We start from the raw sequence: 26,867 nt of genomic DNA, 5'->3' as shown, positions 1-26,867 counted from the left end.
AAGCGAATTGCTTCTTTGTGTCATCCCATCTGTATTCCAGCATCTGAGGCCACTGGTGCCAAGGTCATATGAGACAATCTTTTATTTGAACAGAGACCCAATCATGGGATTCACCAACAGGGCTCAGAAGCAACCGGGCTCAAACCATAATCCAGCTGAGGGTATGAACACACACACACCCATGAACACACATGCACTCAGAGGGTTGATGGCCATGAGCATACACGTATGTGCACATGTGTATCAAGCATCAAGCCGGCTGCCCTGCAGAGTCACTCACAAGGGCAGCTCTGTAGTTGCCATGACAGCCTTGATGGGTTGCCATATGAAACACTCAACCCCAGCCATTTTCCTAAATCGAATCCCAAATACCACATCCAGGAGGACCGGAGAGACAGACTGAGTCACCTTTGCCAGACTGACACCTCCCCAGATCATGAGCTTCAAGAGGGCACAGTGACCAAACTGATGCTCAGAATTCCTTGGTATGAGGGTCCATGACAGCCACTCAAGCCCAGGTATACTCCCATGCACTAGACTGTGGCTGAGGCCTGGCCAAGAGGAGCAGGCAGGGCACGGAGGCTGAGGCCAAGAAGTGGTTGGCAGCTGGAAGGAAATGTGATGGAAGCTAGCTTGCACGGGCCAGGCCTGGCTCACTCTTTGGGTATCATGACTCAACTTGAAAACAGTCTGGCCCTGCCCCTACCTCCGGGTGGGAATGGGGCACTACCCTCTGGCATGGGCCCTGGCATCTTCTTGCTGCAGGGGGGAAGGGTGCTATATTGGAATACGGAGTTATGGAGACTGGGGCAGAGTGTGGCTTGGAAACAGGAGGGATGCAGCGAGAGCCCTGAATGCCAGGCCAGGTAAGCTGCAGGCAGGAGAGGTGCAGGATTCTGAGCATGAGCAAGTCAGAACGATGAATCCAGCATGGGTAGGTTCTGAACTGAAGAGGAAGAGCAGAAGATAACGAGATCACAATGAGGGACCCTTGCAGGCAGAGATCTGACCTGAACCACTGCCAAGGAGTGGAACCCCAGGCCTGGGTAGGTGTCAAGGGAGCTGAGGCAGGGGGAGGCACAGCCTGAGATTTTCATGTCAGTCACCTAGTTGATGACAAAAGAAGGTGGCTTGGAGGGGGGCTGCTCAGGGAGGAAAACCTGTGGTTTGGTCTTAGTCATGTTGCATTTAAGGTCACAGTGGGACACGCCAGCCCAAGAAACAGGGCTTAGCAGCTCCATGCTGGAAATGGGGAAACTGAGTCCAAGGGAAAATCAAAGGAATTGTCACACTGCACACTGCATGTGGTCTCCTCTGTCCTAGCCCCTCTTTTCCTCACTGCCTTTTCTTTCTGGTTGATGTGGAGTTTTCAGGGTCTATGGCTTCTGTCTGCCTCCCATCAGCCAGAAGTTCAGCTGGAAGGAATCAGAGGGAAGCCAGGCCAAGCAGACCCACTCCTGATCCCTTCCAGGCTGCGAGGTTGAAAGGCTCAGCAGCTTCTCTTGTTGGCACCAATCATGCGACAGGTGGTTTACACTGATGGTTTTCTAACTATCCTAACAACCTAGTGTTTTTTTTTATTTTTTATTTTGCGGAGAGTAAAACCAAGGCCCAGAGAGGTTATCTCACCACAGTCACACAGTAAAAGAAAGAGTTAGTAGGGTGCACAAGGCCTGGCCTGTCTCAGCATCACATTGTTCCTCCATGCACCACTGCTAAGAGACAGCAGAGTGAGGTGGCAGAGGCCTGTGTCTGTGGTTGGATCCTGCCCTTGCTTTCAGGAGCTGTGGAGTTGGGCAGGAACTGAGGGGCTGAGTGCCAGACATGGCTAATATGCCTTGGTGTGGGGACAGACTCTCAGATATCCCCTCAATTCCTCAGCACCCAGTATTCATGCCTTTGTATAATTCTGCCCTTCAGTGTAGATGGCCCTGTGACTGACCCTTAGCCAGTAGACTGTGGCAAAAGCGATGGGCCTTGCTCCCACAATTACATTGTGCTGTGCAGTACTTTGTCTTTAGCAGACTGGTTCTAGAGTCACTCCCTGCTGACTGGATGAAGCATGTGGCCATGTTGGGGAAACCCATGTGGCGAGAATCTGTGAGCAGCCTGCAGGAGCTGAGAGCCAGCAAAGAGCCACAGTCCTCAGTCCTGCCATGCAGGGCCATGGATTCTGCCAGCAACCTGAGTGCTCTTGGAAGCAGATTCCTCCTCAGCCTGCCCTCCAGATGAGAATGCAGCCCATCCAATACTTTGCAGCCTGTGAGGCCCTGAACTTCTGACCCATAGAATTTGAAAGCAAATGGGCACTGTTGTAAGCTGCTAAGCACGTGGCAACTGGTTAGATAACAAGAAAAGTCAAACACACTTGTCTTGGGAGCAGGCACATTCTCTTCAGAGAGCTGGGGTGGGCTGGGCCTGGAGCAACGATGGAAAGATAGCAAAAGAGGTGAAGGAAGCAGCACCTTCCAAGACCAAACCTCTCCCGGACCCCAGGCTGGGCTACAGGGACTGCTCCACAGGGACTGCTCCCCAGACCCACAAACTCCAAAGATAGGCATGACCCTCACCACTTCCCCATCATGCAGGCAAGGGCCAAGTGGCCATGTGTATTTTTCCACTGTCCTGTTGTGGTCAGCACATCCCTGCTGAGTGCCTTCCTCCACTGCCCCCGTCCCAAGCGGTCACCCATCATAACTTGCTGCGGGTGACTCCTCACTGGGCGTCCTCCCAGGCCATTGTCCAACTGCCCTCAGTTCTCTGTTAGGTCTGTGTCCCTCACCTAGCCGTTTCCTTGACCTCTGCTCCCTCTCCAGCTCTCCTTCCCCTGGAAGAGCCAAGTAGTGGGTCATCTGTGTGCTCACGCCCCGCCTGTGTATGCTCCAGCAGAGGACAGCAGTGTGCAGTGTCTCCCTGATTCTTGCTCTCAGGTCCTCCGTCAGAAGTTCTGGGGCAAGTGAATGACCTAAAGACACCAGCTGTGAGGAAAAGGGAACATCAGTGAAGCCAACTGGGTCGATAATTTATTCTGTTCAAGTTCCTGCAATGAACCAGAATGGACTTGCACTCGCAGAATACTATACTGAGCCAGACCCTAATGGTCATTTCTACCGAATCATAGTCTAATCTAATCAAATGGCGATTTCTGAAAAACAAAAACAAAGGAACTATTAAAAAAAAGAAAAAGAAAAATCAATGAATTACAGTTCTGACGCTGGAAGAAAACCCAAGCATGGAGGTATTCTTCACCCAAGTCTGAACTGAACTATGGCTTCCTTCTGCCCGCCTCTTGGCTTGGTATTCCCAGCTGGATGGGGACAAGATGGTGCAAGATCTGGAATCCACTGCCATTCCTATCAGAAACATCCACAAGCATGAGCCAGCAGTGGGCCAGGCTCGAAGGCAGGATGTGGACATCCCCGGGCCTATTCCTTCCTCTCCTCCTCCTTGAGCACCATGAAGGCAGGGTTTGGGGGAGTCCTGTAGGCTTGAGAGCCTCAGAGCTCCCTCCTGGGGGCACTCGACCTGACCACCAAGTGGGCAGTGCATGGGGAGGTCAAGGAGCTCTGGCCCTGGTCAGAAGTGCCAGTGGATAAGCCCAGAGGGTGGACCAGGAGAGCTGAAGCAAGTACTGGGCCTGCGGGGGAGGCAGTATGGGCACAGGAGGCATGCTGGACCCAGAGCCCAAGGCCCAGGTTTGAGCAGCCCTGTAGGCACCTGACACTGTTACATTGGGCGGATCGTGCAGCCTCTCTGAGTCATAGTGTCCTCACATGCAAACAAGGAATGAGATCTCCCTGCCTGCCTCACGGGGCTGCTATAAAGATCAAAGGATGGGACTTTCTAAAAAAGGGAATCCTATGGGTTGAACGTAGGACTCAGAGTGGAATCGGCTGTAGGACCCCCTTTCCCCTCACCTGTGGGTGACTTGGGACAAGGGCAGAGGAAGATGAGCAGGGACACCTGGGGAGAGTAGCTGCCGCTGGTGCAAGGTCAGCGTCTGTGTCCTACCCCCCACCAGGGCCATGACAGGCCGGGAGGCAGCGGTGCTGGGGGCTGGAGGACTGGGGCTGGGTTAATGAAATATGGATCGGCTGGTCTGGGAGCTGATTAGCTCTGGCATTGGGCTTTTCCTGAGCAGTGCCTGCAGCATCAATACTAATCCCTTGATTCCATTAGGGCTCCTGTGAATCTGTGGGACAAAGTCTATGCCTTCCTCTCTTAGGGCACTCGGGGTCCTGGATGACAGAGGATAATGCAAACAGCAGAAGCTTTCTTAACTCTCAGATTGATTGATGTTCACCATCCAGTCCACAAACCACACCGAGGAGTGCCTGTATGATGCCAGGGGATACCCTTCTCTCCCAGCTGAGCCCGTGTCCCACAAGAGTCAGTGATGCTCATTCCAGCCTGTTCTCGTCAGCCAGGCTTGTGAGCACCATCACAGAATATAATGTAAACCGTTGAAATACTGTGTTGAAATAAGTGTGTTGTATCTATGAAAATTTCATAAGATGGGTCTGGCAAAAAGTTCTACAAATTAGGTGAAGATTGGTGGGGAAAAAAATCATAAAAATTCCAAAGGATTCTACAGTCAGATTGCTCACCAAGTGTCCTTCAGCTCTTGAGTCACTGTAAAAATCAGACTGGGGAATCGCAGGCAGTGTGCTCAGCTGGGCTGCGTCAGAAGGTCGGCACAACCTCCCCAGTCCTCTGTCAACAGGGTGCGAGTGCTGAGGGCCAGCAGACAAGGGTAGTCTAGATTTTGGAAAAATTACCACGTATGGCACCATCCTGGGGAAACATCATTTGCACAAGGACCGGCTTACTAAGCTGAAGTGTATCACATGTTTTTATCAGTTTGAAAGATTCTTCACCCTAACAAACCATTCTGGTTAACCAATTAACTACAGCTCCCAATCTTACTGGGTAAAAAGTCTTTTTTTATACTGCAGAGATGAGTGACTTGGACAGTTTCTGAGCTTGTTTGAAACTGGCCACACATGTGCACACACAATCTTGGGAGCATTGTGCTCAGCACCCGTCACCTGCCTTGGGGTGAGCTGTCTGATCTCTCCTCCCCTCCAGACTGGGAGAAGCTTCCTCTCCAGCATTGCTGTATTGCCCACAGAATCCAGCACAGTGCATTGCTCGCTACAGATGCTTAATTAACATGTGTTGAATGAAATTAAACAAGCCCCCACCTTCGGGGACTAGGGCTATTGATGGGGCTTGCGTTGGAGCACCTGCAGGCTCAGAAGAAAGCCTTTCCTTGAGCCAGCCTCACACGCACACAACTCGGCTTTCTCAAACCCAGTCACTCCACCCTCACTTGCTCCACTCCAGCCTGGGATGATCAGAGCTTTCCCCTCTGAGTCGCAGCACTGCCTAGTTTCATTCATAGCCATGACACTCTAAAAACCACAAATTCCCAGAGAGGTTCTGCCAGACATGGCCAGTCTCCGTGGGCTTCTAGGCCCTTGAGTCAAGACTCAGTTGCATGGGAGGCTGTTTCATTGGCCCTTTCCCTTGTTCCTGGTCCAGTTGCCCACGTGAGCCCCATGTTCCTCACATAAGACGGTCCTTTCAGGGCCCTTAACCTCAGGTTGCTACAATGGCAGCACTCGTTGGAATGCTTCCAATCCAACCTCCCTTCTGTGAAGATGAGGTCATGGAGGGCACCAGCATGACCACATCCCCTTTTGGGAGGCCAGCCAGACAGGTGCAGGCTGCGGTCCTCCTGCCTCCATGACTACCCTCCGCTAGGCCTCCCAGGTCCCACCCAAGGTACAAACTTTGTCTCTATTTACCAGAGGGTCTGGGAATACTCATGGGCAAGAGGGTGGGGAGGCTCTGAGAACACCCTAGGGCAGGAGGGTGGGGAGGCTCTGAGAACATCCCATGGGCAAGAGGGTGGGGGGAGGATCTGAGAAAACCCCAGGGCAGGAGGGTGAGGGAAGTCTCTGGGAACATCCCAGGACAGGAGGGTGGGGAGGCTCTGAGAACACCCCCTGGGCAGGAGGGTAAAAGAAGTCTTCTTATATCTGTATTTGCTGAAGGAGAGAGGCCAGTGACACTGAGATGGGTCATAGACACGAGTGTTGAGTGCTGGGGTGGGACTTGAACAGGTACAGTCCTGAGCCCCCACACTCAGGCACAGCTACCCACAGCGTTTCCTGTCTCACCAAGATGCCCCCTGACCGCCTCCACCCAACTCTTCCTCAAGCACCACATTGTCTCCCTTGCCCCTGAACTTTCCTGGGCGTGGCCAAGACTCTCCTCCATCTTTGCGTTGATTCTTCTGCCATCCTGAGGCCCAGAAGCCATTGTGGCGTTTATGGTGGATACAGCCTGCAAGTGCAAGGAACCACTGCCCTTGTTGGCTGTGGAGGAGTGGGTGTCACTGGACATCCTTGCAGGCCCCTCTCAGACTGGACTGCAGATCTGGGGGCCGGTGCAGCTCCCCACCTGCCCAGGCCACCTGCCTGGCCCAGGCACCATTTCCTATGCCCCGCCCCCTGCTGGCCAGCTGGCTTTCTCCAAGGCTGGGGGTTCTCTGTGTTCTGCCTAATAACCGCCTGGTAATTAGCTCCACGAGTGTGCTACTATGCTTATAATAGCCTCCATTAAAGTTATGGGGTTTTCAAGCCATAATGGCTTCCAGAGTAATTAATGCACAACTGGGTTTATTGCTAAGTTTATTTTTAGAGCTTTTCTTCCTCTCTCCCCCTCCCTTTCCTCTCATAGATGTTTTGACCACAAAGACTGGATGGGATCAGAATGGTCCCTATGGTGCCCTTGCAGCCATGCCTCTGCCCCTCCATCTCTTCCCTCCCTGCCCTTCCTTCCTGCTCCAGCCTCCAGGCAGGTTCTGGGACCCCGCATTGAGGCAGCTGTCATGGAAGAGCGTGGCTCAGAACTGGCGTTAGTCCAGGCCAGAGACAGCATTTGGCCTGCATGGTCCCCTTGCCTACCCAGCGCCTGGCCCAGGTTCCAGGGGCCTTGGGGGCCTGGGACCTCTCATCCCATGATCATGATGACGGCATAGACCAGATGGCCTTGGTTTAATTCTGGCTCCACCGTTCCCTAGTCGTTGGCCTCAGGCATGTTACCCTCTTGGCCTCCATTAATCCAGCTGTAAAACAGGATCACAGTCATGCTTACCACATAGGGTTGTGTTGCAGGAGCAGGTGCATGTGAATGTTGAGCCTCATCTTTGGCCACCATGAGCACTGCAGGAAATCCTGCTACTAACTACAGCCAAGCAGACCAGTAGGAAGCTGAGCAGGCACCAGGGTGTAGGGCGGGCATGGAAAGCTGCCCAGAAGGAAAGGGAGCAGGAGCAGGAGCACGTCCAGAGCCGCCTTGCCAGGTCGGAGCTGGCATGATGCTCACCATCTCTCCTTGGATTCCTCCATCCTGGATTAGAACCCTCACCAAAGCCAGGGACACTTGAGAAAGCACCTTCAAGAGTCTCTGAGGATACAGAATAACTCTCCCCAGACATTTTTGAAGCCTCAGCCGGGCCTAGCCTCCAGTCACCCCTTCCTTCATCAACTGTGGCCTAAGATCACACCATGAAACACAAAGCCTTGGCACAAAGCCCTGCTGGAGGCCTGAGTGGGGGGACAGGGGAGAAATCTGGAGGTATGGGATAAAGTCTGCTTCTCACACAAGACCCAGCAGGTCTCCCAGTGTGGGGTGCTGGGCTGATGAGTTTGTAGGGAAGACAGCACCCACCGCCTAAAGTGACCACCCCTCCTGTGCATCCCGCTGTTGGTCTCTACTTGTGACACAAAACCCCAATGGGTCTTCCACTCCCCAGGGAATGAGTGAGGGAGGCTCGGGAAGGAGGATGCAGGCCAGCCCGGGAAACCACAGAGCTCTTTAGACAAATCCAAGGTGGCAGAATCATTTGGATAGAGGACCTGACAAGGAGAGGAAAGCATGCTATTTCTAAAACTCAGGGGTCAAAACCCCTGCTCAGTCACTGCGCAGACCTCTTCCAGAGGTGGAGACCATACACCAGGCGGGGCAGCAGCAGGTAGCATGGCCTCCAAGACGTTGTTGGTCCCTGTATAGCACAGGGCACTGGGGGTGGTAAGGGCCGACCAGGGCTGCTCCAGGCTGTACTCCCTCCCCTCCACCCTGTGGGTCCCTGTTGCATCTTCCAAGTGCTCAGCAGAGAAGGAAGGAGGAGAAGAGGATGTGACAACTTCCAAGGCAGTCACGAAGTCTCTTTACTTGTCATGCAAGAGATCAGGTCCCCAAGGAGATGCTGCCAGTGGGTCCTCTGCAGGATCCAGAGAGAATTCAAGTTGGGTTCATTCTGCTCACCTGGGAGATCTGCCACTGCCATTCTTGAGGACTCTCCCCTCTTGATGTGGCAGTTCCCATGGGAACCCCTTTCACACTTGGCACTCCATCCTGCACAGAGCGGTGCTCCAAGAGAATGCCTTGTTGACACTGGCCAAGGAAGGCTCTTGTGGGTCATGAGTGGTCATGCCCGGCCCTAGAACATCTCTCCTTTGTGGTCAAAAAATCCCCCTTCCAACTCTGACCCCTCTAACCAGGCTTTGAAGAAGGCTGTCTGGGCACCAGTGTTTGAACAGCATAGTGGCTGACATTTCTTGCCCACTTCCTGTCTCTCGGGGCTGTCCTAAGGGTTTGATGGGCATCACCTCATTTAACTCTGAGAACAGCCTTGCGAGGTATGTACTGATAAGTGCCCCCATTTTATAGGTTGGAAACTGTGCCATGGATAATTGACATGACTTGACTAAAGCCATACAGTCTGTGGGTGGCAGAGCTGGGATTTAAAACCAGGCAGGTGTCTCTGAAGGCTGAGCCCTTGACCCTGCACCCTACTGACTTTCATAAATGGATCATTGCCATGGCCTCATGCCTGTGGGAAGGACCAAGACCAATTCCACCCAGGCAGGCAGGTGGAAAACAGTCCTCTGGGGAATGGACAGTTGAGGCCCTGTTGTGAAACCCCAACACTGTGTGTCCCAGAGCAGGGCCTGGCCTTGCTGGATGCCCATCCCCATGCCCCGGTCTCTGGCTATCCTATGCTCCTCTGTTTTGCAGGTGTCCACCCCCCAGGGTTCCTGACCTCGCCCCTGGACAGCGATCCCTTCTCAGACTCCAGTCGGGCCAGACTCTTCAAACCTGCTTCCGCAATGGGTGGGTTGTGAACGCTGGTAAGACCCACTAGCCAATATTCGGCTGCTCTGTTCTCTCCATGCCTGGCCGGCCTGGCCCATGCCTGTTCTTTTCTCCCCTGTGCTGCCGCCGCCCTGTGGCCACCCCTCTCCTGACCTTGCCACCACTCAGGTAATGAGGAGCCGTGGGTGCAGCCAGCCTTGGAGATGCCGAAGAGACGAGACATCCTTGCGATCGTCCTCATCGTGCTGCCCTGGACACTGCTCATCACCGTCTGGCACCAGAGCACCCTTGCACCCCTGCTTGCCGTGCACAAGGGTGAGCCTGCCTGCCCGCCCCTCCAGCCCCAGCCTGGCTTAGGTCCCAACAGTGGCCACAACTAAGTCAGGGGTTCTTGTTTTCATTCACTAGGTAGTTAGGAAAAACCATAGGATCATCTAGGCCCGTGAGCTTACTCTTTGTGGGTCTTGGGTCCCTTTGGGAATCTGATGGCAGCCACCCACACACGTCTTAAGAAGTACCTGCAGTGGCTCAAGCCTATAATCCCAGCACTTTGGGAGGCCAAAGCAGGAGGCTTGCTTGAGTTCAAGACAGCCTGGGCAACTGTATCCTGTAACCGAGATACTGTGTCCAAAAATCGTAGCCTGAAGCTGTGCTGCTCTCACTCATCTTTATAAAAAAATTTAAAAATTAGCCAAGTATGGTGGCATATGCCTATAGTCCCAGCTACTGGGAAGGCTGAGGCAGAAGGATTGCCTGAGTTTAGGAGGTTGAGGTTGCGGTAAGCCAGGATGGTGGCACCGCACTCCAGCTTGGGTAAAAAAGTGAGACCCTGGCTCAAAAAAAAAAAAAATTACCCAGATGGTAGCTTGGCAGACACCAATGCAGGTGCCTTGAAAAAAGAGCCTGTAACTCTTAGGTCCCCAGAGGAGAAGGCAAACCATGCCTGTGGGGCCAGATGGGGAAGAACTGGGCTGGATCAGGAGGTGGGAGGAGTGAGAGGCAGGCCGGGTCAGGTCTTTAGTGCAGTTTTTGTCGGAAAGAAAGGGAGAGGTGTGGTAAGCAGCTGGGCAGGCTCAGAACAGGAGAGTTTGGCTGATTTTGGTGGGTTCTAGGATAGAGGGGTGGTTTCTGATTGTCTGGTACCTGGCCCTGGGTGGTTTAGGGCAGGAGAAGGAAGGCTGGCTTAGTTGAGAGAGCTTTGTGAAGAAAGGGGTGGGTTGTGGGTTCGGGGTTCATTGGTTTGTATGAGAAAATGTGTTTGCAAGCAATGTGTTTACTATCTCTAGGAGTCGACCAACCTGGTAGGTGCAGTTCCTCCCCAGGTCTGCAAGGCCCCAGATGTCAGAGCATCATGAGATACAGAAAAATGCTTTCACAAACCTGATTAATGTTTGATCAATCATATGATTAATCCACACACATACCACAGGGACACATATGCACAACTTTCCACCTAATTTCATGGCAAGCAAGGAATGCAATCACTCAGCACTGGGTGGGCAGAAATGGATTAGATTGCTGGCCTGTACTGTGTTTTAAAACTTTTCAAGAAAAAATTCTCTTTTGCCCCTCTTTTCCAGCTTAGGATTCCCTGATCTAGTCCTACCTAGTGGGAACAGGGCTGGAGGAGGAAAAGCCCCAGGAAGAACTAGTGGAAGAACTGGCAATAGAGTCGCCTTCTTCTAGCTCTGAGTCTTGGGATCACCTCTTTCTCTCACACTGGGATCCCTACACCCCAAACCTGCCATGCACCCACAACTGGTTGCCCCTCATGCCTTAGCCCTAGGCTTACACTCTCCTCTGTCTCTTCCTCCCACACATGCACAGATGCAGCATTGTCACAGGCAAACAACTATGCTCCCATTGCAATGTGCATAATATCACCCGGACAGCAAAATAACTGGGAGGTATCCAATCCCGTCTCAGTGAGAGAGGCAGTGGGTCTGGAGCAGGGCCTAAGAATCCATTGTATCCTGTAACCAATATGCCATGTCCAGAAATCACAGTCTGAAGCTATGCTGTTCCGTGCAGTCAAATGTTAGGTCTTGCAAACCCCTAGAAGTTCCTGAAGCTTCCATGAGAAAGGGCCAAGCTCAAGATTGCTGAATGCCCACTGCTTAGTATTGAGCACCTGGGGCCTCTCCTCCTGCCTCCAGTGCCTCTTTTTGATCCTCTTCAGTTTAGAATCATTGTTATCCTGCAAATTATTCCAAAGGGGTTAAAGCTTCTATACATAAAGCGACATGATGTCATGTCACCTGCGTTCTTGGTAGAGCTCTGGGCTGAGGACATCAGGCTGTCTTGCTAAGCACTGATGGTGCTGAGGCTGGGTGCTTGGCATTCTGTCTTCCCAGAGTATGCCAAGAGGAACCAAACGAAAGCTGCCTTTAAGTGAAGTTAGGGTCGCCAGGAGGCTGCTATGCCTCAAAGTTGCAGAAGCCCTGATGGCAGGAAGGGCAGAGCCCAGCTGGCAACTGAGTCCTCATGTGAGGGAAAACTTCTCAGGGCACAGGTCCTCCATGTTCTAGGGATGATTTGAGTGGTAGAGAGCTGAGCAAAGCTCTGTTTCCAAAACTTTTCTGACTGCAGAATAAATTAAACTTTATATCTGGGTCAAAATCCTAGACACCCATTCCTCTTCCCTCAGTTTGACTTAGAAGTCCTCCAGACCGTTGCCTTTGCTCAGTTGCATCTGTGCTGGTCTTGTGCCATTAGCCTGTGAGCACTCCCTGAAAGCCGAGGGCAGATCTCCTCCTGTGTGGGGCACACAGGCACCCCACACACCCCACATGCCACTCTAACAGTGGGGGGCCAAGGGGAGGTAACCGAATGGCCAATACAGTGTCCTCCCTGGGGCCACGCTCCAACCCTTCAGCATGACTTGCTCATTTTGTCCTTCCTGTAATTGCCTGAAGCCATGCAGAAATAGGGCTGGCTACTGCCCTTCCAAATGCATGAGAAAATGACAACTATGCCTGGCAGGGTTCTGAGCCCTTGGCATGTATTGACTCAATCCACATAACAACTCGATAAGGTAGATGTTATTATTAGCTCCATTTTATAGTTGACAAATAGAGGCACCAAAGTACATATAGTTAGTAAAGGCAGGACTGGACTGAGTCTGAGCCCAGGCATTTGGATTTCTAGGTCTGTTCTATGGCACCAGCCCCAGGTGAGAGTGGGCAGTGGGACCACACCATTGTTGGTGGAGGAGCCCTTCAGACAAAAAGAACTCGGAGGGAGGGCCTCATGGAAAACAGTCTTCTTGTGTTGGGCTGCTATATCCATACATCTTGACAACAATGGGCAAACTCTATGGAATAAAATGCACTAGCTAAATATGAAATTCTGCACCAAGATTCAATTAATCAATTACATAAGACCAGGAGGAGCCAGCCCCCACTTAATAGAGGGCTTGAAAGGTCCAGGGTGTGCCAGCCTCGGGCTTCCTCGGGGTCCACAGTGTGCTGCGGTGGCTATAGCACTAACTCTGGCCTCGGGCTCAGTGACATCCACACCACAGAGCATGGCAGTGCCACCGTGCTCTGCTGGCTGGAACCTGTGTGGAGCAGTGTAGTTAGGTCCAGCCAGAGGAGGAGGGCGCTGGAACGGGAACCTCCAGAGCTTAGTCATAGAAAACCCAGCACACTCAGGCCTGAGGATACAGTCTGGGCGACCGCCAACTGCACTCAGCTCCAGGGCTGCAAGTGTGAAAAGCAGTAAGAGATCACTTCTGTGTCCTCTCAGGCGTGAGAGCAAGGGAAGTCGCGGAGAACGTTCCTGGGATGCAGGTCTCATCCTCAGCCCTAACAGGCCAGCCAGGAGGTCAGAGGAGAGAGCCTTCTGGGAGGAGCTGGGAGCCAGGAAGCGCGGAGGCCGGGGATGGCATCCGTCCAAGAGTCTGGGGCCAGAGCCAGGCTACGCTCCTGTCCTCAAGCTGCCTATCTCCCCACTCCACAGATGAGGGCGGCGATCCCCGGCGCGACGCACCGGCAGGTGCGGACCCCAGGGAGTACTGTATGTCCGACCGCGACATCGTGGAGGTGGTGCGCACCGAGTACGTCTACACGCGGCCGCCGCCGTGGTCCGATACACTGCCCACCATCCACGTGGTGACGCCCACCTACAGCCGCCCAGTGCAGAAGGCCGAGCTGACGCGTATGGCCAACACGCTGCTGCACGTGCCCAATCTGCACTGGCTGGTGGTGGAGGACGCGCCACGCCGGACGCCACTGACCGCGCGTCTGCTGCGCGACACCGGCCTCAACTACACGCACCTGCACGTGGAGACACCCCGCAACTACAAGCTACGCGGCGACGCGCGCGACCCGCGCATCCCGCGGGGCACCATGCAGCGCAACCTGGCCCTGCGCTGGCTGCGCGAGACCTTCCCACGCAACTCCAGCCAGCCCGGCGTGGTGTACTTCGCGGACGACGACAACACCTACAGCCTGGAGCTCTTTGAGGAGGTGTGGAGGCCCAGGAGGGAGGGGTAGAACAGCCTCTGGGTGGGCTTCTCGAGCAGGCGCTGTGGTTAGGAGTGCGTGCACCGAGGAAACACTAAGAAGGAGTTCCCGGGGAAAGGGATGGAAAGTTGCAGAAACCGTCCCTCACCGGGTACCGGGCCAGGTGGCTGAAGCCCCTGAACCGCAGTGCTGGCCTTGAGCTATCGTCTGCATGTGGGCTTTGAGTGGACCATTCAGTGGGGCTGCCAGAGACTTCTTTGGTAAAACAGTTTGAGCTTCTTCGGGGTTTCTGAGCCATGTTGTTCTCGGGGGTGGGGGGTGAGGGGGTGGAAGGGAAAGGCCATTTCAGACTCAAAAGCGGGAGGACTGAGATTTTGCCCAAGGGAGAAATCAGCAGCAAGGTCGTGTAGAGAAGGTGAAGGTCAGCCAGTCTGGGCCGAGGGCAGGCTCTTCTGCAAGCCTAGTGTGAAATGGAGCCGGGGGCAGGCTGGATAGCATGACCCTGGATGGCCTCAGATGGCTGTGGGCATAACATCACCTCCTACAGGCAGGCGTCTGTCCACCAGCAGTTCTGATGTCCTGACTCTGGATCCCACTTACAGATGCGCAGCACCAGAAGGGTGTCTGTGTGGCCCGTGGCCTTTGTTGGTGGCCTCCGGTATGAGGCCCCACGAGTGAATGGGGCAGGGAAGGTGGTCGGCTGGAAGACGGTGTTCGATCCCCACCGACCGTTCGCAATAGACATGGCTGGATTTGCAGTCAACCTGCGGCTCATTCTACAGCGAAGCCAGGCCTACTTCAAGCTGCGCGGCGTGAAGGGAGGCTACCAGGAAAGCAGTCTCCTTCGCGAACTTGTCACCCTCAATGACCTGGAGCCCAAGGCAGCCAACTGCACCAAGGTAAGACCCTGTGCAGAACTGACAGCTGTGGTGCAAGTATTTCTAAGTCCATCCAGACCCTCCCCACAGGTCAGAGGAAGGAAATGGAGTCTCACAATAGCCTTTTCTTTCTGAAGCCCCTTCCCAGGCAGGCAGGGAAGTGGGGAGGGATGGCCATCAGGGAGTTACAGCCTCTCTCAGAGCAGTTGTGCTGCAGGACTTCTCTGCTGAGCACACATGTACACACACATATATGCACACACACTTGGGAGGTTGAGGGGCTTGTCTATTTTCTGTAGCTCTAGATTTCCTGTTTCCAGCAGATTTTTTTAATGTATCCATGTACAAATAACAAGAATGAGGGGGTAGGTGGAGATAAGGAACAATTGAGAAAAATCTCAATGGAACAAGAGCAGAAAGGGAGGAGCAGGAGAAATACCTGCAGAGTGTGGGAGGTGACTGGGCGGTGGCAGGGTGAGTGGGGACCTGCCCCATTCTGTTTTGTGTCTCTGGACACACAGATCCTGGTCTGGCACACACGGACAGAGAAGCCAGTGCTGGTGAATGAGGGGAAGAAGGGCTTCACTGACCCCTCGGTGGAGATCTGAGCCTCGGGATGCAGGTATGGGGATGACAAGGGTGGGCCACGCACCGGGCAGGCCGCAGCATAAATCTCCAAGGCTTCTCCCTAGGTCTTTCGTTGTGAGGACAGGGCAGATGTAGACAAGAGAGGAAGGCATAGCCCAAGTCCCCATCCCATTGTGCCACCTGAAAGTCACCAGGAGCCAACTTCCACCCATGCAGCTGGGCTGCCGTGATGCCTGCACCACCACCCGGCCGCTGCTTGATTCACTCACTAGGTTCTGCCCCCTTAAGTCTGCCTCTTCCCCTTTGGGTCCTTCATCACGTGTCTGTGTGTCTGTGGCAAGGGCTCTCAGACTCATGGCTCCATGGCAGTGAACCCGTGGCTCCCTCAGTGAGAGGGCAGCACATGGTGAGCACAGACCCAGAGTCTGCTGTGACTTCTGGGCTGCCCACCTTTCACTGTCTAGCCTTCCTTTACTTCTCTGGGATTCAGTTTCTTCATTTGTAAAGGGTACCGAATCTGTGACACATAATTAGGTCCCATATAAGTGTTGCTTTTTATTTGATTCTTCCAGCGCTCGCTCTCGCTCTCTCTCTCTCTCTCTCTCTCTCTCTCTCTCTCTCTCTCTCTCTCTCTCTCTCAGTAGGCAACACTCTAGAGGTAAAGAAATGATGTTCAGAAAAGCTAGATGACTTTCAAGGTGACACATTGGCACAAATGAATTGTGCTGGGGGATGGGCAAAGCCAGGAGTTTTCAAGGTGCTTTCTGTGAACTTATCCTGCCTCTTAAAAGCATCTCTTACTCCTGACTCTTTGCTCTAGGTTATGCCAAGCAAAGGTGGAACAGACGTTGGGACATTTTTCCCATGGCCCTGGAGCTAGGCAACAGCTTCTGTATCATGTTTGCAGCTCCCCTGCCTATAGGAGACCATGAGGTGTTGTGGTCTGCCTTTTGTGTCCCACGAACTTAAGAAATCACCTTGGCCAGCATCACTCAGAATACACCCCTATAGAGTCCCACTCCTTGCCTCCTGTCCCACTGGTTCACTGGAAGCACCTTCCCCACCCACCTCTCAAAAAGGTCTCCACCGAGCACACTGGGACCTGAGCTCTGAAGGACTCCTGATGGCCCACTAGGGGCTCAGGACTGAGTGGCTTGGCCATACTGGCTGCTCCTTCCCAACCCTGCCCTGAGCTGACACCTCACTCATTCCTCCTTTCCCCTCACAGGAGCCTCCTCCTCAGACCTTGTTCTTGGCCTTCCATCCTCTCCCCACGGCTGATGGTCCCTCCAAGGCAGACTCCTAAGGAACCACCATCACCCTCCTTTCTATTCTGGGGCTTTCGAGAGAGCCCAGCCTGATGCCAGGACCAAGGACAGAGAATCTAAGCACAGAAATCCCAGACCTGTTCTCTCCATCCAACGTGGCCAGGGCCCAAGAGACCCAAGGTGGGGTGGGGGGGGCCAGCTGCCAGCAAGGCTGGTGCCTCAGCAGGCCTCCTCAGAAACTTCCTGCACTGATGGGGCTGTGGGAAGAGATGCTGCAGGCACCCGTACCCGCTCTGGAGTGATGCAGGGCTGGGAGGGAGGTGAGAAGAGCCCACAGAGAAGTGGAGTGTGGCCCTCCCTGCTCCCTGCTCCTGGGCCCGCTACAACCATACAGGACACCCTGCCAGGGAATTCTGAAGACCAGAGAGCAGAATGCCTCACCCTCCTCGGCCCCTGCTCTTCCTAAGAGCTGCTCCCAAATCAGACATACCTCTCCGGCTCTCCTCTGGTTCATGTTTACAGAGCATAAGGCTGTCTTTGATCCCAACAGGCACCAGCCCTGCATGGGGGGAGCCTGGGCCTGCCAACAGGCTCCTCCTGTACCTCAGGCTGCGGCAGGAGCAGAGTTCCTTCCTCTGGCCCCTCCCCTCACGCCTTCTCCTCCAGCACTGACAAGGAGGTGAGCCCTACAGCCAGCACAGGTCACTGCCTGGCCTGGACTAAGAACCCCGCGATCCCACTGTCCACACACTGCCTCCCCACCGCCTACCAGGCTGCGGGGCCCCTCGCCTGGACTGGACCCGGGAGGGGAGATGCCCTCTTCCTGCAGCCCTAGAAAACCACAGACCTCAGTGCTGGAGCAGTGATGGGCGAGGTGGAGCTCTACAGCCTGGAAAGGGAGGGAGGCCAGGGCAAATCACCAACTCCTTCCTGCCCCTGGTCTTAAGGAGGAGAAGGGCTTTGGGATAGCAGAGGGATTTAGGGAAAAGGGTCAGGGATTCACTGGACACTGAGGGGAAGGAGACCTGAGCACACACCGCCTTGAAATTATTCCATGTCAAACACAAAAAATGGGAAAGAAAATCTTACTTCTCCCTAAGTTGGGAGCATGCAGAGCCAGCCCACTTCATGTTCAGCTACCCCCTCCCCACCCCAGAGAAAGAACAGTGTGCCACAAGCTGTCACTTTGCCCCTTTGGAAAAAGCATCTTCCTGGGTCTCCCAGGCAGCTGGAGAGGTCCTTGGCTCTCTCTGACCCAGACAGGCCCTCTGGTGGCAGTCTCACTCATGCTCCTGCAAGTTGGAAGCACAATTTTTCTCTCAAGTGGAGGAAAAGGAAAGGGCCTGAGCCTACTGAAGAAGTGTTTATTTTTTAACTGCTAACAGCCCCCACCCCATTAAAACTCACAGGACATGTCTGAGGGCCATTCAGAACTCACTCCTGGGTGGGTGGGACTCAGAGACCTAACATTCAGAATATAGCATCAGTTGCCCATTTTGAAATGGATTTAATCTCCCATGATATTCATGAAATCATCTGAATCAGATCCTTGAGCCACCTTTCAGGATGTTTTCCCCAACCTCTTACACTTTGGATGTCGCTTTGGAATCAACCCCTTGGAATTCAGTGGGGTGTCATGGGAGAGAAGGGAGGAGGCAGCACAGGGCAGCCATCAGATGAGTGAACTTATACGTAGGTACTCTACTGTCTCACTCACGGAAACCAGGCCTGATTGCCAAGTTCAGCTTGGCTGTTGTGAGGCCATCTTCTTAGCCAAAAGCCCAGGGTTCGTTTCAGGAAATTAATAACAACAAAATGGGGTCTTTTTTGGCAGATGCCAGGTCAGTTGTTTTCACCTAATACCCTCTTTTAGCTGCATGTATATTTATTTATAATTATAATCCTGGTGGACTGCAGCCTTCATCTTTGTTGGGAATGAGTTTATTATAAATCAGAATTGGCCATATGATGACGATTGCTTTCCAAACCCAGACTGTTCCCACTCCCTCACTGGCAAACCCCACCACGCAGGAGTGAGGCTAGGGGGCTAGGAGTTCTGAGAACAGAGACTGGGGTGAGGGTGGCACCCAGGCAGCTGCATCTGGTCTGTTTTAATTTAACTGTATTTAATTTGCTTTCAAAATTAAAAGTCAAATATGGTTTTTAACAGTCCTAATCCTCTTCAGACCTGCCTTATTTTATTCTCATTTATTAATTTAACCCTCCAACAATTATTTATCAAGTGCCTATTATCAGTAGGCGTTATTCTAGGAGCTAGCACACAGCAGTGAACAAACAAGGCCCTAGTCTTCACAGAGCTGACTCTAATAAGAGGAGATGGACAATAACAAAATAGTATTCCAGATGTGGTCTGCTGTGAGAAGGGAGTGGAGTCAGGGAGATAGAATATATCAGTGCAGAGAGAGGTTGGTGCTCTATAGGGTGATCAGAAAGGCCTTCCTGATAAGGTAACATTTGAGCAAAGCAACAACACTCCTACACACAGCTCCCTGGGTCAGAGTATTCAGAAAAGAGAGAACTCTCCCCTGGGTATGAGAGGGTTGGCTTAGCATGCTCTTAAGTCAGCAAAAAGGCCATGTGGCTGTAACCTGCTGGGCCAGGGAAGGGGGAGCAGTGGTGGGAAATGAGGTGGGTGTGAGGAAGAAGGCCCAGATGTGTCAGCTCTAAGAACCACGGTAGGTAGAGCTTTGGCATCTACTGAGTGAAACAGGAAAGCAATGGAGAATTCTGTACAGAGGACTGACATGATCTAATCCCTTTTAGAAAAGCCACCCTGCTTCCTGTGCTGATGATAAATGGACTGGGCACAGGCAGGTGGGGAGGCGACTCCTGCAGTCTTCCAAGCCTGGGGTGATGGTAGGCTGGGCAAGGGCACACACTTCAGGGCAGAGAGAAGTGGCTGAATTCTGTATGTGTTTAAGAGGTAGAGCCAGGAGGATTTGCTGATGGATTGATGTGGGAGACAAAAAGAAGTCAAAAATAGTCTGGGACACAGAAGAACAGAATTCCCATTTCCTGATACAGAACAGAGTACAGGAATGGTAACATGGGAAAAATTGAAGTTCCATTCTGGGTGCCTGCTAGACACCAGCAGGACAGCAGGTACGGGGACAGCTGCCCATATACCTGGAGCTCAGGTGCAGACCAGCATCAGAGGGTGTTAGTGTTGGGGATGTTTACAAAGCCACAGGTGTCACAGGCGGGACCCCATGTGATGAGTGTGAACAAAGGAAAAAGGCCCAAGGAGCTCTAGCATCCAGAAGTTGGGCCATGAGGAGGGATCTTCCAAAGAGACTAAGATGAAGCCATATAGTGTGGAAGATCTGAACAAATCTTTAGTCAACTCTAGAGAGTAAGCTCTACCAAGAGGTGCTTTGATAGAGAAGCCACAGGGTTAACTGCAGACAAGAAGGACAAGAATGAGAAGTTGGTACAGAAAAACCTCACCTTAAACAGCCAGTGCATTCCTGCTCAGGTCTGCTCAGAAGTGTGATTCAAGATTCTTCTTCACTTTACAAAAAGATTTGCAGTAAGGCTCCCTTCAATTCCAGTTCACCGTTCATTTATTAATTTAACCCTCCAACAATTATTTATCAAGAAGAATCCAACTCACACTGCTTTACAGAAGCACACTCTTATGTAAACCGAGGCCTAGGCCACACCTGTGTAGCCCTGGTGTCATCCATATCTTAACCCTATGCTTGCCATTACAAGGCAATTCTGGAAAAACAAGTGAGTTTGGGCAGAACTAGGAACTGTGCCCCCATCTTGCTGCCCAGCCACTGTCCACAAGCTTTAATAAACTCCATTTGTCTTCCAGTGGGCTACCTGAGCCCAGTGTCCATGATTGTCTCAGCTCCTGGGCCCAGTGGCTACATACCACGAATGTCCCCCCAGTGCAGCCAGTCACAGGAAGCAAGCTTGCTAGACACAACCCAAAAGCCCACTATTCCCCACTCGTCTACTGCTCCCAAAGCATGCAGTATGCTGGAGGTGTGTGTGCTATGTGACTGACTGTTATTGAAGATAATTCCGTTTTGGCAGATGTCAGATGTAATCTGTGAAGCAAAACTCCCCCCGTAGCTAATTATTGTATAGTGCCCTTGGCTGTTGACATTCTTACCCCCACCTACCAACACTAGAATGGATGTGCATTTGACCTCTCCTCTCCAGGGGCACTTCCAATCCAGTGTCACTTCAAGGGAAATCAAGGAAAGATGGGGTGGTAAGAAGCCAGGGCCATGGACCATCCACCCCTAGGGACGGTCAGTGTCTGGACCCTTGAGCGGCAGCTGGGATGAATGTGAGCCTGACCCAACTGCCTTCTCCTCTGGCTTAAAGTGGCATATGCAAGACCAGAGACGTATCACCAAAGAAGGTGTGCCTCAACTATATAACTTTATTGCAATTCAGACAGCGAACCTGAGCCAAATCATTGGACTTGATCCCCAGAATGACAGTCGTAAATTTGGACATGGAACAACTGTGAAGGAGGGCCTCTCCTCGCTGCTGCTTGGGTATGCGAGCAGAGGGCAGGAGCTGAGCTGGAGGCAAGTCCTGGGCTAGGCCTGCAGCCCTGTGGCATTCTCAGGGACCACCTGCCAACATCACTGAGTGGGGTCTTCTGTCCTCTCCCTCCCTGGATACTCAGACAGGGGTTGTGGTTTCTGCTGGAGTCCTCAACTGATGCTTCCTCCCACTGAGTAAAACTGGAAATACTCGCTAACTCAGAAAAATAAGTGACTGAGTATTTGTTTCTCAAGCTCAGCTTCTTATCCTGTCAGCTGCAGCGAGAGTGGGAATGGAAAGGAGAAATCACAGGTGTTTCTCAAGTGGAGTTTCTTCCAGAATCTCAGAGAAGGCTCAAGGAGGATGTTGTAAAGAAAGAACAACATAGTCTTAGGTGAGACACCCTCCCCTTCCCTGTCCTCTACAAATAGTGACACACTCACAATTTCAGGAACAAAAAGTGGTCATAAGGGATGTGGCCAAGCCCTGCCAAGAACATGGAAAGAGTGAACCTCAGTCCCCACAGGACTCTGATTTCTAGGGCAGGGGTGACACCTAACTAGTTTCAGCACTTTTTCTGAGGGCTCCAGGGATTCATGGCTTGGCCATCTGAAAAACCTCTCCCACCCCCAGAGAGATCCTTCAGGGCCCTCCCAGAAGAACAGGGAAGTAGGAACAAAGCAGAGAAGCTTTCTAGGCATGAGACCCCTCCACGCCATCCCTCCTCTTTAGTCCTCCCAGGTTTCAGTCTTTGAATGCAGGCAGGGGGCAGACTGGAGCCCTTGGTCCCTGGGGTTGCTACTTAAGGAGACTCCCCTGCAGGAGAAGATGTAAGGGAACAGCACGGCTGGCTTTGAGTCAAGTGGAGGAGGTAGCACTCTCCTGTGTCCTACCAGCAGGCGGGGCTGGGCAGCGGCTGCTCACTTAATGTACCGGTTCCTGCCTAGGTGGGGGGTTTCAGTGGACTGTATCACTGGCCCTGCCATCCTCTCCTCAAAAATGATGACCTGTGGGAGAAAGGGCTGGGATGTGAGAGCAGCTGAGTTTGTTCTGGGGCCAGATGAGGGTGCTATGAGGCATCAGGGTAGAAAGGGAAGGGTTTGGGAACCAGGCTAGAAGGATCAGGGACCAAAAACTCATCAGCACCAAGGAGGAGGCTGGCTGAAACTTCTGACCCCTCCTTCATCCTGACCAAGGCTTCCAAGGACACATTTTGATGCCAGGGAGGGCGGGATGGGCCGGGAGTCTTGGGGAAAAGGGCAGAAGGCTGGAAGTGGTCCCACCTGGTTGAGTCCTTTGTCCAACCAGGGACCTGGGAGGTAGAGGGTCTCCTGGGGTCCAATGTTCCAGTAGCGTCCAAGGTTTTGACCATTGATGAATACAACCCCCTTCTCCCAGCCCTTCAAACAGAGTAGGAAGGGTATCAGTCTACACAGAAGCCACAGAATATAGAATTGCATTGAAAGGCAGAGATGGACACATACTATGCATTCTTCTCCCAGGTTCTTAGAGGCCAAACTGAGTCAATTATTTGACAGCCATGAAGGTTAATGGATGGGGTATTCTGTCTCTTGTCCTCCCAGTTCTGAACTTCCAGGCAGGGCACCCAAGCTCGGATTGTATATAGAAACCACTAGGTGGTTCTTCCCTGGCCCAGGGACAACCCCAGGGTCCTTTCAGACAGGGAGACTTTCTGGGCACAAGTGCTATGGAGGGCTCCAGCCAGGACAAGCACAAGTGGCTTTCCACTCAGAGCCTCTGGGAGATAGATGGGAAAGTCTGGCAAGGAGAGTGGTGTCTACAAACCTCCAGCTTCAGAAAGGTGTCAGAAGGGGAGAGGCCAACTGACAAGCTACTCAAGAAGAAAGCAGGGAACGTAGGCACTTCTGGGAGAGAACTCCATTTGTCAATGCTGAACCTATGGACAGAACAAGGGGCAGGAAAGGGAAGGAGGCACTTTCTCATATCTGGTTCCAGTCCTGCATCTAATTCCTAAGGCGCATCCCTTCCCCAACCAAGGACCCCAAGTCCTCCTGCCTCTTAACCAAGGCACTGGAATGGCAGTCAGGTGGGATGACAGGCATTCCCTAGTGTGCAAACACAGGTTCTAGTGCGGAGGCTGCTCCTAACCCTAGGCCAGTTGCTCTGGCCTCTGGGTGAGCTCCCTCCTCCAAAAGGTTAGCTGGGTGTGGCTTGAGCCTTGCTCTGGGCGCTTCCCAACTCCTGCCTCATAGTACCTCTGAGCTCATATGTTGGCACGGGGAAGGGACCCACCTCTGAAAGAAGCTCTTTTTCATATCCAAGCTGTAGATTCTGAAGTTTTTCAGGGGAGAACCATTCAAAGAGAGATTTCCAATTAAGCCTGTAGAAAGGAGGCAAGAAAACATGAGCAAGCCCAAGGTCAGGGCAGCTGACCCAGTCAGACCAGGGCCATGCATGGAAAGTTCCAGGGAACCTCAAGGGAGGACTTCTCCTGAACTGTATCCTCCTAAACAGTTCTTGGAACAAAACCTCCCTAGAAACCCCAAGGGGAAGCGAATGAGGACCCTAGGATTTGCCATGAGAGAAGAATATGTGTGACAGCAGTGACAGCTGAGGTGTCACAGGGTAAGAACAGCCACTGGTCTCTCCCTGAGGGAAGCTCCAGATGGCCAAGCAGTCCTAGGGGTTTTGGCCTCACTGTAGGGAGGACTCCACTTCAGTGGAGTCCAGATTACACAGACCTAATAACTCAGTCAGAAATTTCATATACCACCTAGGACTAAAGATATATTTGAAAGTATTTGAATTGGGAGCAAATGGCAATATCACTTGATATCTTGGGCATCTAGTACCAAGGAGCAGTGCACACTTGAGTGGCAACTGATTAGTGCCTGGGGCCTGAGCCAGCCCTGCTGGTCCCAGAGCAGCTCCCATGGTCCTCTCAAGCACAGAGTTGCGGAGTGGCTATAAGGGGAATCTGGAGGCTGGGAATGCGAAGAGGCTCCGTGGAGCCACAAACTCAGAACTGGTACACACAGGTGTGGCGGGGGGGGCTCGTGTTTCTGGAGGGAAGGTCTATGACTTATAACCATGGATCTGTGATACAACGGACAGGACTCCACAGTGAGGGTGCAGGACACACTCAGTGAGGGGCATGGGAGAGCAAAAACTGGAACAATAGGCCAGCAGCTCTCTCCAGCCCCGGGAGATCAAAGGAAGTAAGGACAGGCCAAGAGAGGGAGCTACCCAGGAAGGAACTGGGACCCAAGAGAACTGGAGAAACTGGGAAAGTGTTTAGGGAGGAGGAAGGCAAGCCTGGGTAGTGATAAAAGCTGCCCTGAGGCCCATGGAGGGGCAGTCCTGATCCTCAGGGTCCAGAGGCCCCAGTGTCCAGGTCACATCCTTTCCCTGGCATGCTACCAGATGAAATTCTGACCAAGGAAGAGCTGTGCAAGTTTCCTCTATTACAAATGCAAAAGCCCATGACAGAATTGGGAGCTCACCAGTCTTGCTCACCCAGGTGTATTTTGAGTACTTTTTTATAACTTACCTGAAACCACCCACATTTACATAGATTTTTTTAAAGGGCTAAATTAAAGTGTAAAAGATTTAGTAGGCCAGGAAAAATAAAGTGAATTGGTGGGATATTCTCAGAGGGCCATGCTGTCAAAAGGTGTTTATTTATTGTATGTCCTGCTTCCTCCTTCTCACCACATGAGATAATCTCTGGGTTTCCCAAGATGTATCAAAAGAAGAAATTCGGTGTGGAGGAGGCCCCCCAAGGCAGGGGTCCTGTGCCCTTCCTTGGATTCTTGGAAGTCCCATTCCTTGCTTGTCATCCCCACCAAGCAGATAGCCCCTACTAAAACCAACTGCAGACCAGGCAGAGCCAGTGACCCCAGCTCAGTGTTCATGTGTGCTCATTCACACAGCACACACATGGAGTGCTACAAGGACAGAGGCCAAACCCAGCTGGGCTTCTCTGGTCACTCAGACCTGGCCTCACATGTAGGAAAACATAGCCTCTCCACCTCCCAGCAACAGGCTTCCATGACCCACCTCCCTGCAACAAACCTCCATGGCCCACCTCTCTTCATAGGTCTTTATGACCTATCTCCCTACAAGGAGTCTCCACGATTCACCTCCCTGCAACAAAACTCCATGACCCACTTCCCTACAAGGGTTCACCACAGCCCACCTTGCTCCAGTGGCCTCCTCGACCCACCTCCCTCCAATGGGCCTCCATGGCCCACCTCACTCCAATGGGCCTCCATTGGACCTCCATGACCCTCCTCCCTCCAGTGGACCTCCGTGACCCACCTCACTCCCATGGGCTCCAGTGGGCCTCCATGACCCACCTCCCTCCAGTGGACCTCCATGACCCACCTTCTTCCAAATAGGCATCCACGATCCACCTCACTACAGTGGGCCTCCATGATCCCCCTCCCTCCAATGGGCCTCCATACCCTACCTGCATCCACTGGGCCTAAACGAACCACCTTCCTTCAAAGGACATCTATGACTCACCTCCATTCACTGGCCTCCATGACCCACCTCCCTCCAATGGGCCTCCATGACTCACCTCCATCCACTGGGACTCCATGACCGGCCTCCCTGCAAAGGGTCTCCACGACTTGCCTTTCCTGCAACAGGCCTCCATGACCCACCTCTCTGCAATGGGACTCTATAACCTGCCTTCCTTCATTGGGCCTTTGTGGCTCACTGGTGTGCTGTTATGAATCAAAGACAGCCACATATGTGGTAAGCACAGGCTGCTCTCTCAGCATGTGCTAGGCCCCACCTTTGCGCTGGTCATCAATATGATTCCCGTAGTTGACTCTCCCACGATTCTCCACCAAGATCCTCAGCACAGTGTAACCCTGCCAGGAACACAGTGGCAATAATGACTGCCTGGTAAGGCCACAGCTTCACCCCAGAATTTGTTTGTGAACCCCAGTTGTTTCCTATGCCCTAAGGATGGAATGAGTGTCCCAGCTGGTCAGAAAGTCATGCTTGCCCTTCCCATCTGCAGCTTGTGGTTAAGGAGCCTCCTGTCTTCCAGGTCTTCCTCTCTGATTCCCACAAAATTTCATTTGAAGCAGCTGGGGCTAGTTATTACCCAGCGCCCCAGGATAACACACCTGAATCAAGGGGATCATGATCTTTGTCCTTTTATAGTCCAAGAATCCTATGGATGCTGTGTTCACAAATACCTGTCAAAGGGAACAGATGGAAAGCATCTATGGTCAGCAGGAGGGAGAAAGAGAGGGATCTCTGCTAGGCCAAGAGAGAGGCAGCACTGTGTGTGTGTAGCCAAGGAGGGGCCCATCCGCACAGAGTAAAAATGAATGCCCACAAGCACAGCTGAGAAGGATTGCAGAGCTGACAAGGACAGGCCATTTTTATACACTGATAACAGCCAATTCTGATGGAAAAGAGTCAGATGGGTATTGTAGGGCTGATTACTAGGTCACAGAACTTAAGAAGAGGTGCTCCTACCTGCCCCCAATCACGCACAAGACCACTGAGGATGCCAGACTTGGCGATAGTAGTCTCATACAGAATGTACCCAAAGGACTGTCCATTTCCCTCATTGACTGGCAGGTTCTCCATGTTGATGGGATTTTCAGACTTGATTGGCTACACAGAAGAGACAAGAAGCACAGGGAGGGCAGCCTCAAGAAGAACAGTCTCAGCCTGAGTCTCCTGGGGGGCATGGAGTTACAGACATTCTCCCCCCCAACACGGAAGCCAGCACATAGGGTGGGAGGAAGGGGAACTCTTAACTGTGTTTTCTACTTTGATATCTCAACACACTAAACCTATGACTCTGAGTCACAGGGAAGGGGATAAGACAAAGGGACAGGTAATAGCAGAGTGCAGCCCTGTAAGCAAGTAGATGTTTAACTCTTTGAGCCACTGTCATTTTTGAATCCCAGAATTCCTTGAGTCAGCTTCAGGAGGTGCCTTCTTCTGCCCCTTCACCC

General features: G+C 52.6%; 2 protein-coding genes across 6 annotated transcripts in view; one reads left to right on the top strand and one right to left on the bottom strand.

Moving 5' to 3' along the window:
* Positions 1-26,867, top strand: part of B3GAT1 (beta-1,3-glucuronyltransferase 1) — a 57,175-nt gene that overhangs the window by 10,736 nt on the left and 19,572 nt on the right. The window contains exons 2-7 of one of the 4 annotated variants that reach the window (XM_008069547.1): positions 9,091-9,186; positions 9,337-9,483; positions 13,129-13,637; positions 14,237-14,533; positions 15,034-15,134; positions 16,329-18,544. In XM_008069547.1, coding sequence (XP_008067738.1) covers positions 9,183-9,186; positions 9,337-9,483; positions 13,129-13,637; positions 14,237-14,533; positions 15,034-15,120 — 1,044 coding nt within the window. In that variant the 5' untranslated portion in view covers positions 9,091-9,182 and the 3' untranslated portion in view covers positions 15,121-15,134; positions 16,329-18,544. Of the gene's footprint in view, positions 1-9,090; positions 9,204-9,336; positions 9,484-13,128; positions 13,638-14,236; positions 14,534-15,033; positions 15,135-16,328; positions 18,545-26,867 lie in introns of those variants that run through there. The other 3 variants (XM_008069549.1, XM_008069548.2, XM_008069550.2) reach the window with 3 other exon arrangements.
* GLB1L2 (galactosidase beta 1 like 2) overlaps positions 21,819-26,867 on the bottom strand; it is a 40,104-nt gene continuing 35,055 nt past the window's right edge. For both annotated transcript variants that reach the window (XM_008069551.1, XM_021718340.1), the window contains 7 exons: positions 26,380-26,520; positions 26,022-26,093; positions 25,682-25,760; positions 23,173-23,260; positions 22,705-22,816; positions 22,182-22,298; positions 21,819-21,905 (listed from right to left, as the gene is read on the bottom strand). In XM_008069551.1, the coding sequence (XP_008067742.1) occupies positions 21,819-21,905; positions 22,182-22,298; positions 22,705-22,816; positions 23,173-23,260; positions 25,682-25,760; positions 26,022-26,093; positions 26,380-26,520 (696 nt within the window). The remainder of the gene's footprint in view (positions 21,906-22,181; positions 22,299-22,704; positions 22,817-23,172; positions 23,261-25,681; positions 25,761-26,021; positions 26,094-26,379; positions 26,521-26,867) is intronic.

This window comes from Carlito syrichta, unplaced genomic scaffold, assembly GCF_000164805.1.
Source record: "Carlito syrichta isolate Samal-C Ts95f unplaced genomic scaffold, Tarsius_syrichta-2.0.1 Scaffold312097, whole genome shotgun sequence".
Lineage (NCBI taxonomy): Eukaryota > Metazoa > Chordata > Mammalia > Primates > Tarsiidae > Carlito > Carlito syrichta.
The sequence above is the reverse complement of the archived record's forward strand: the minus strand, read 5'-3'. Positions and strand labels throughout refer to the sequence as shown.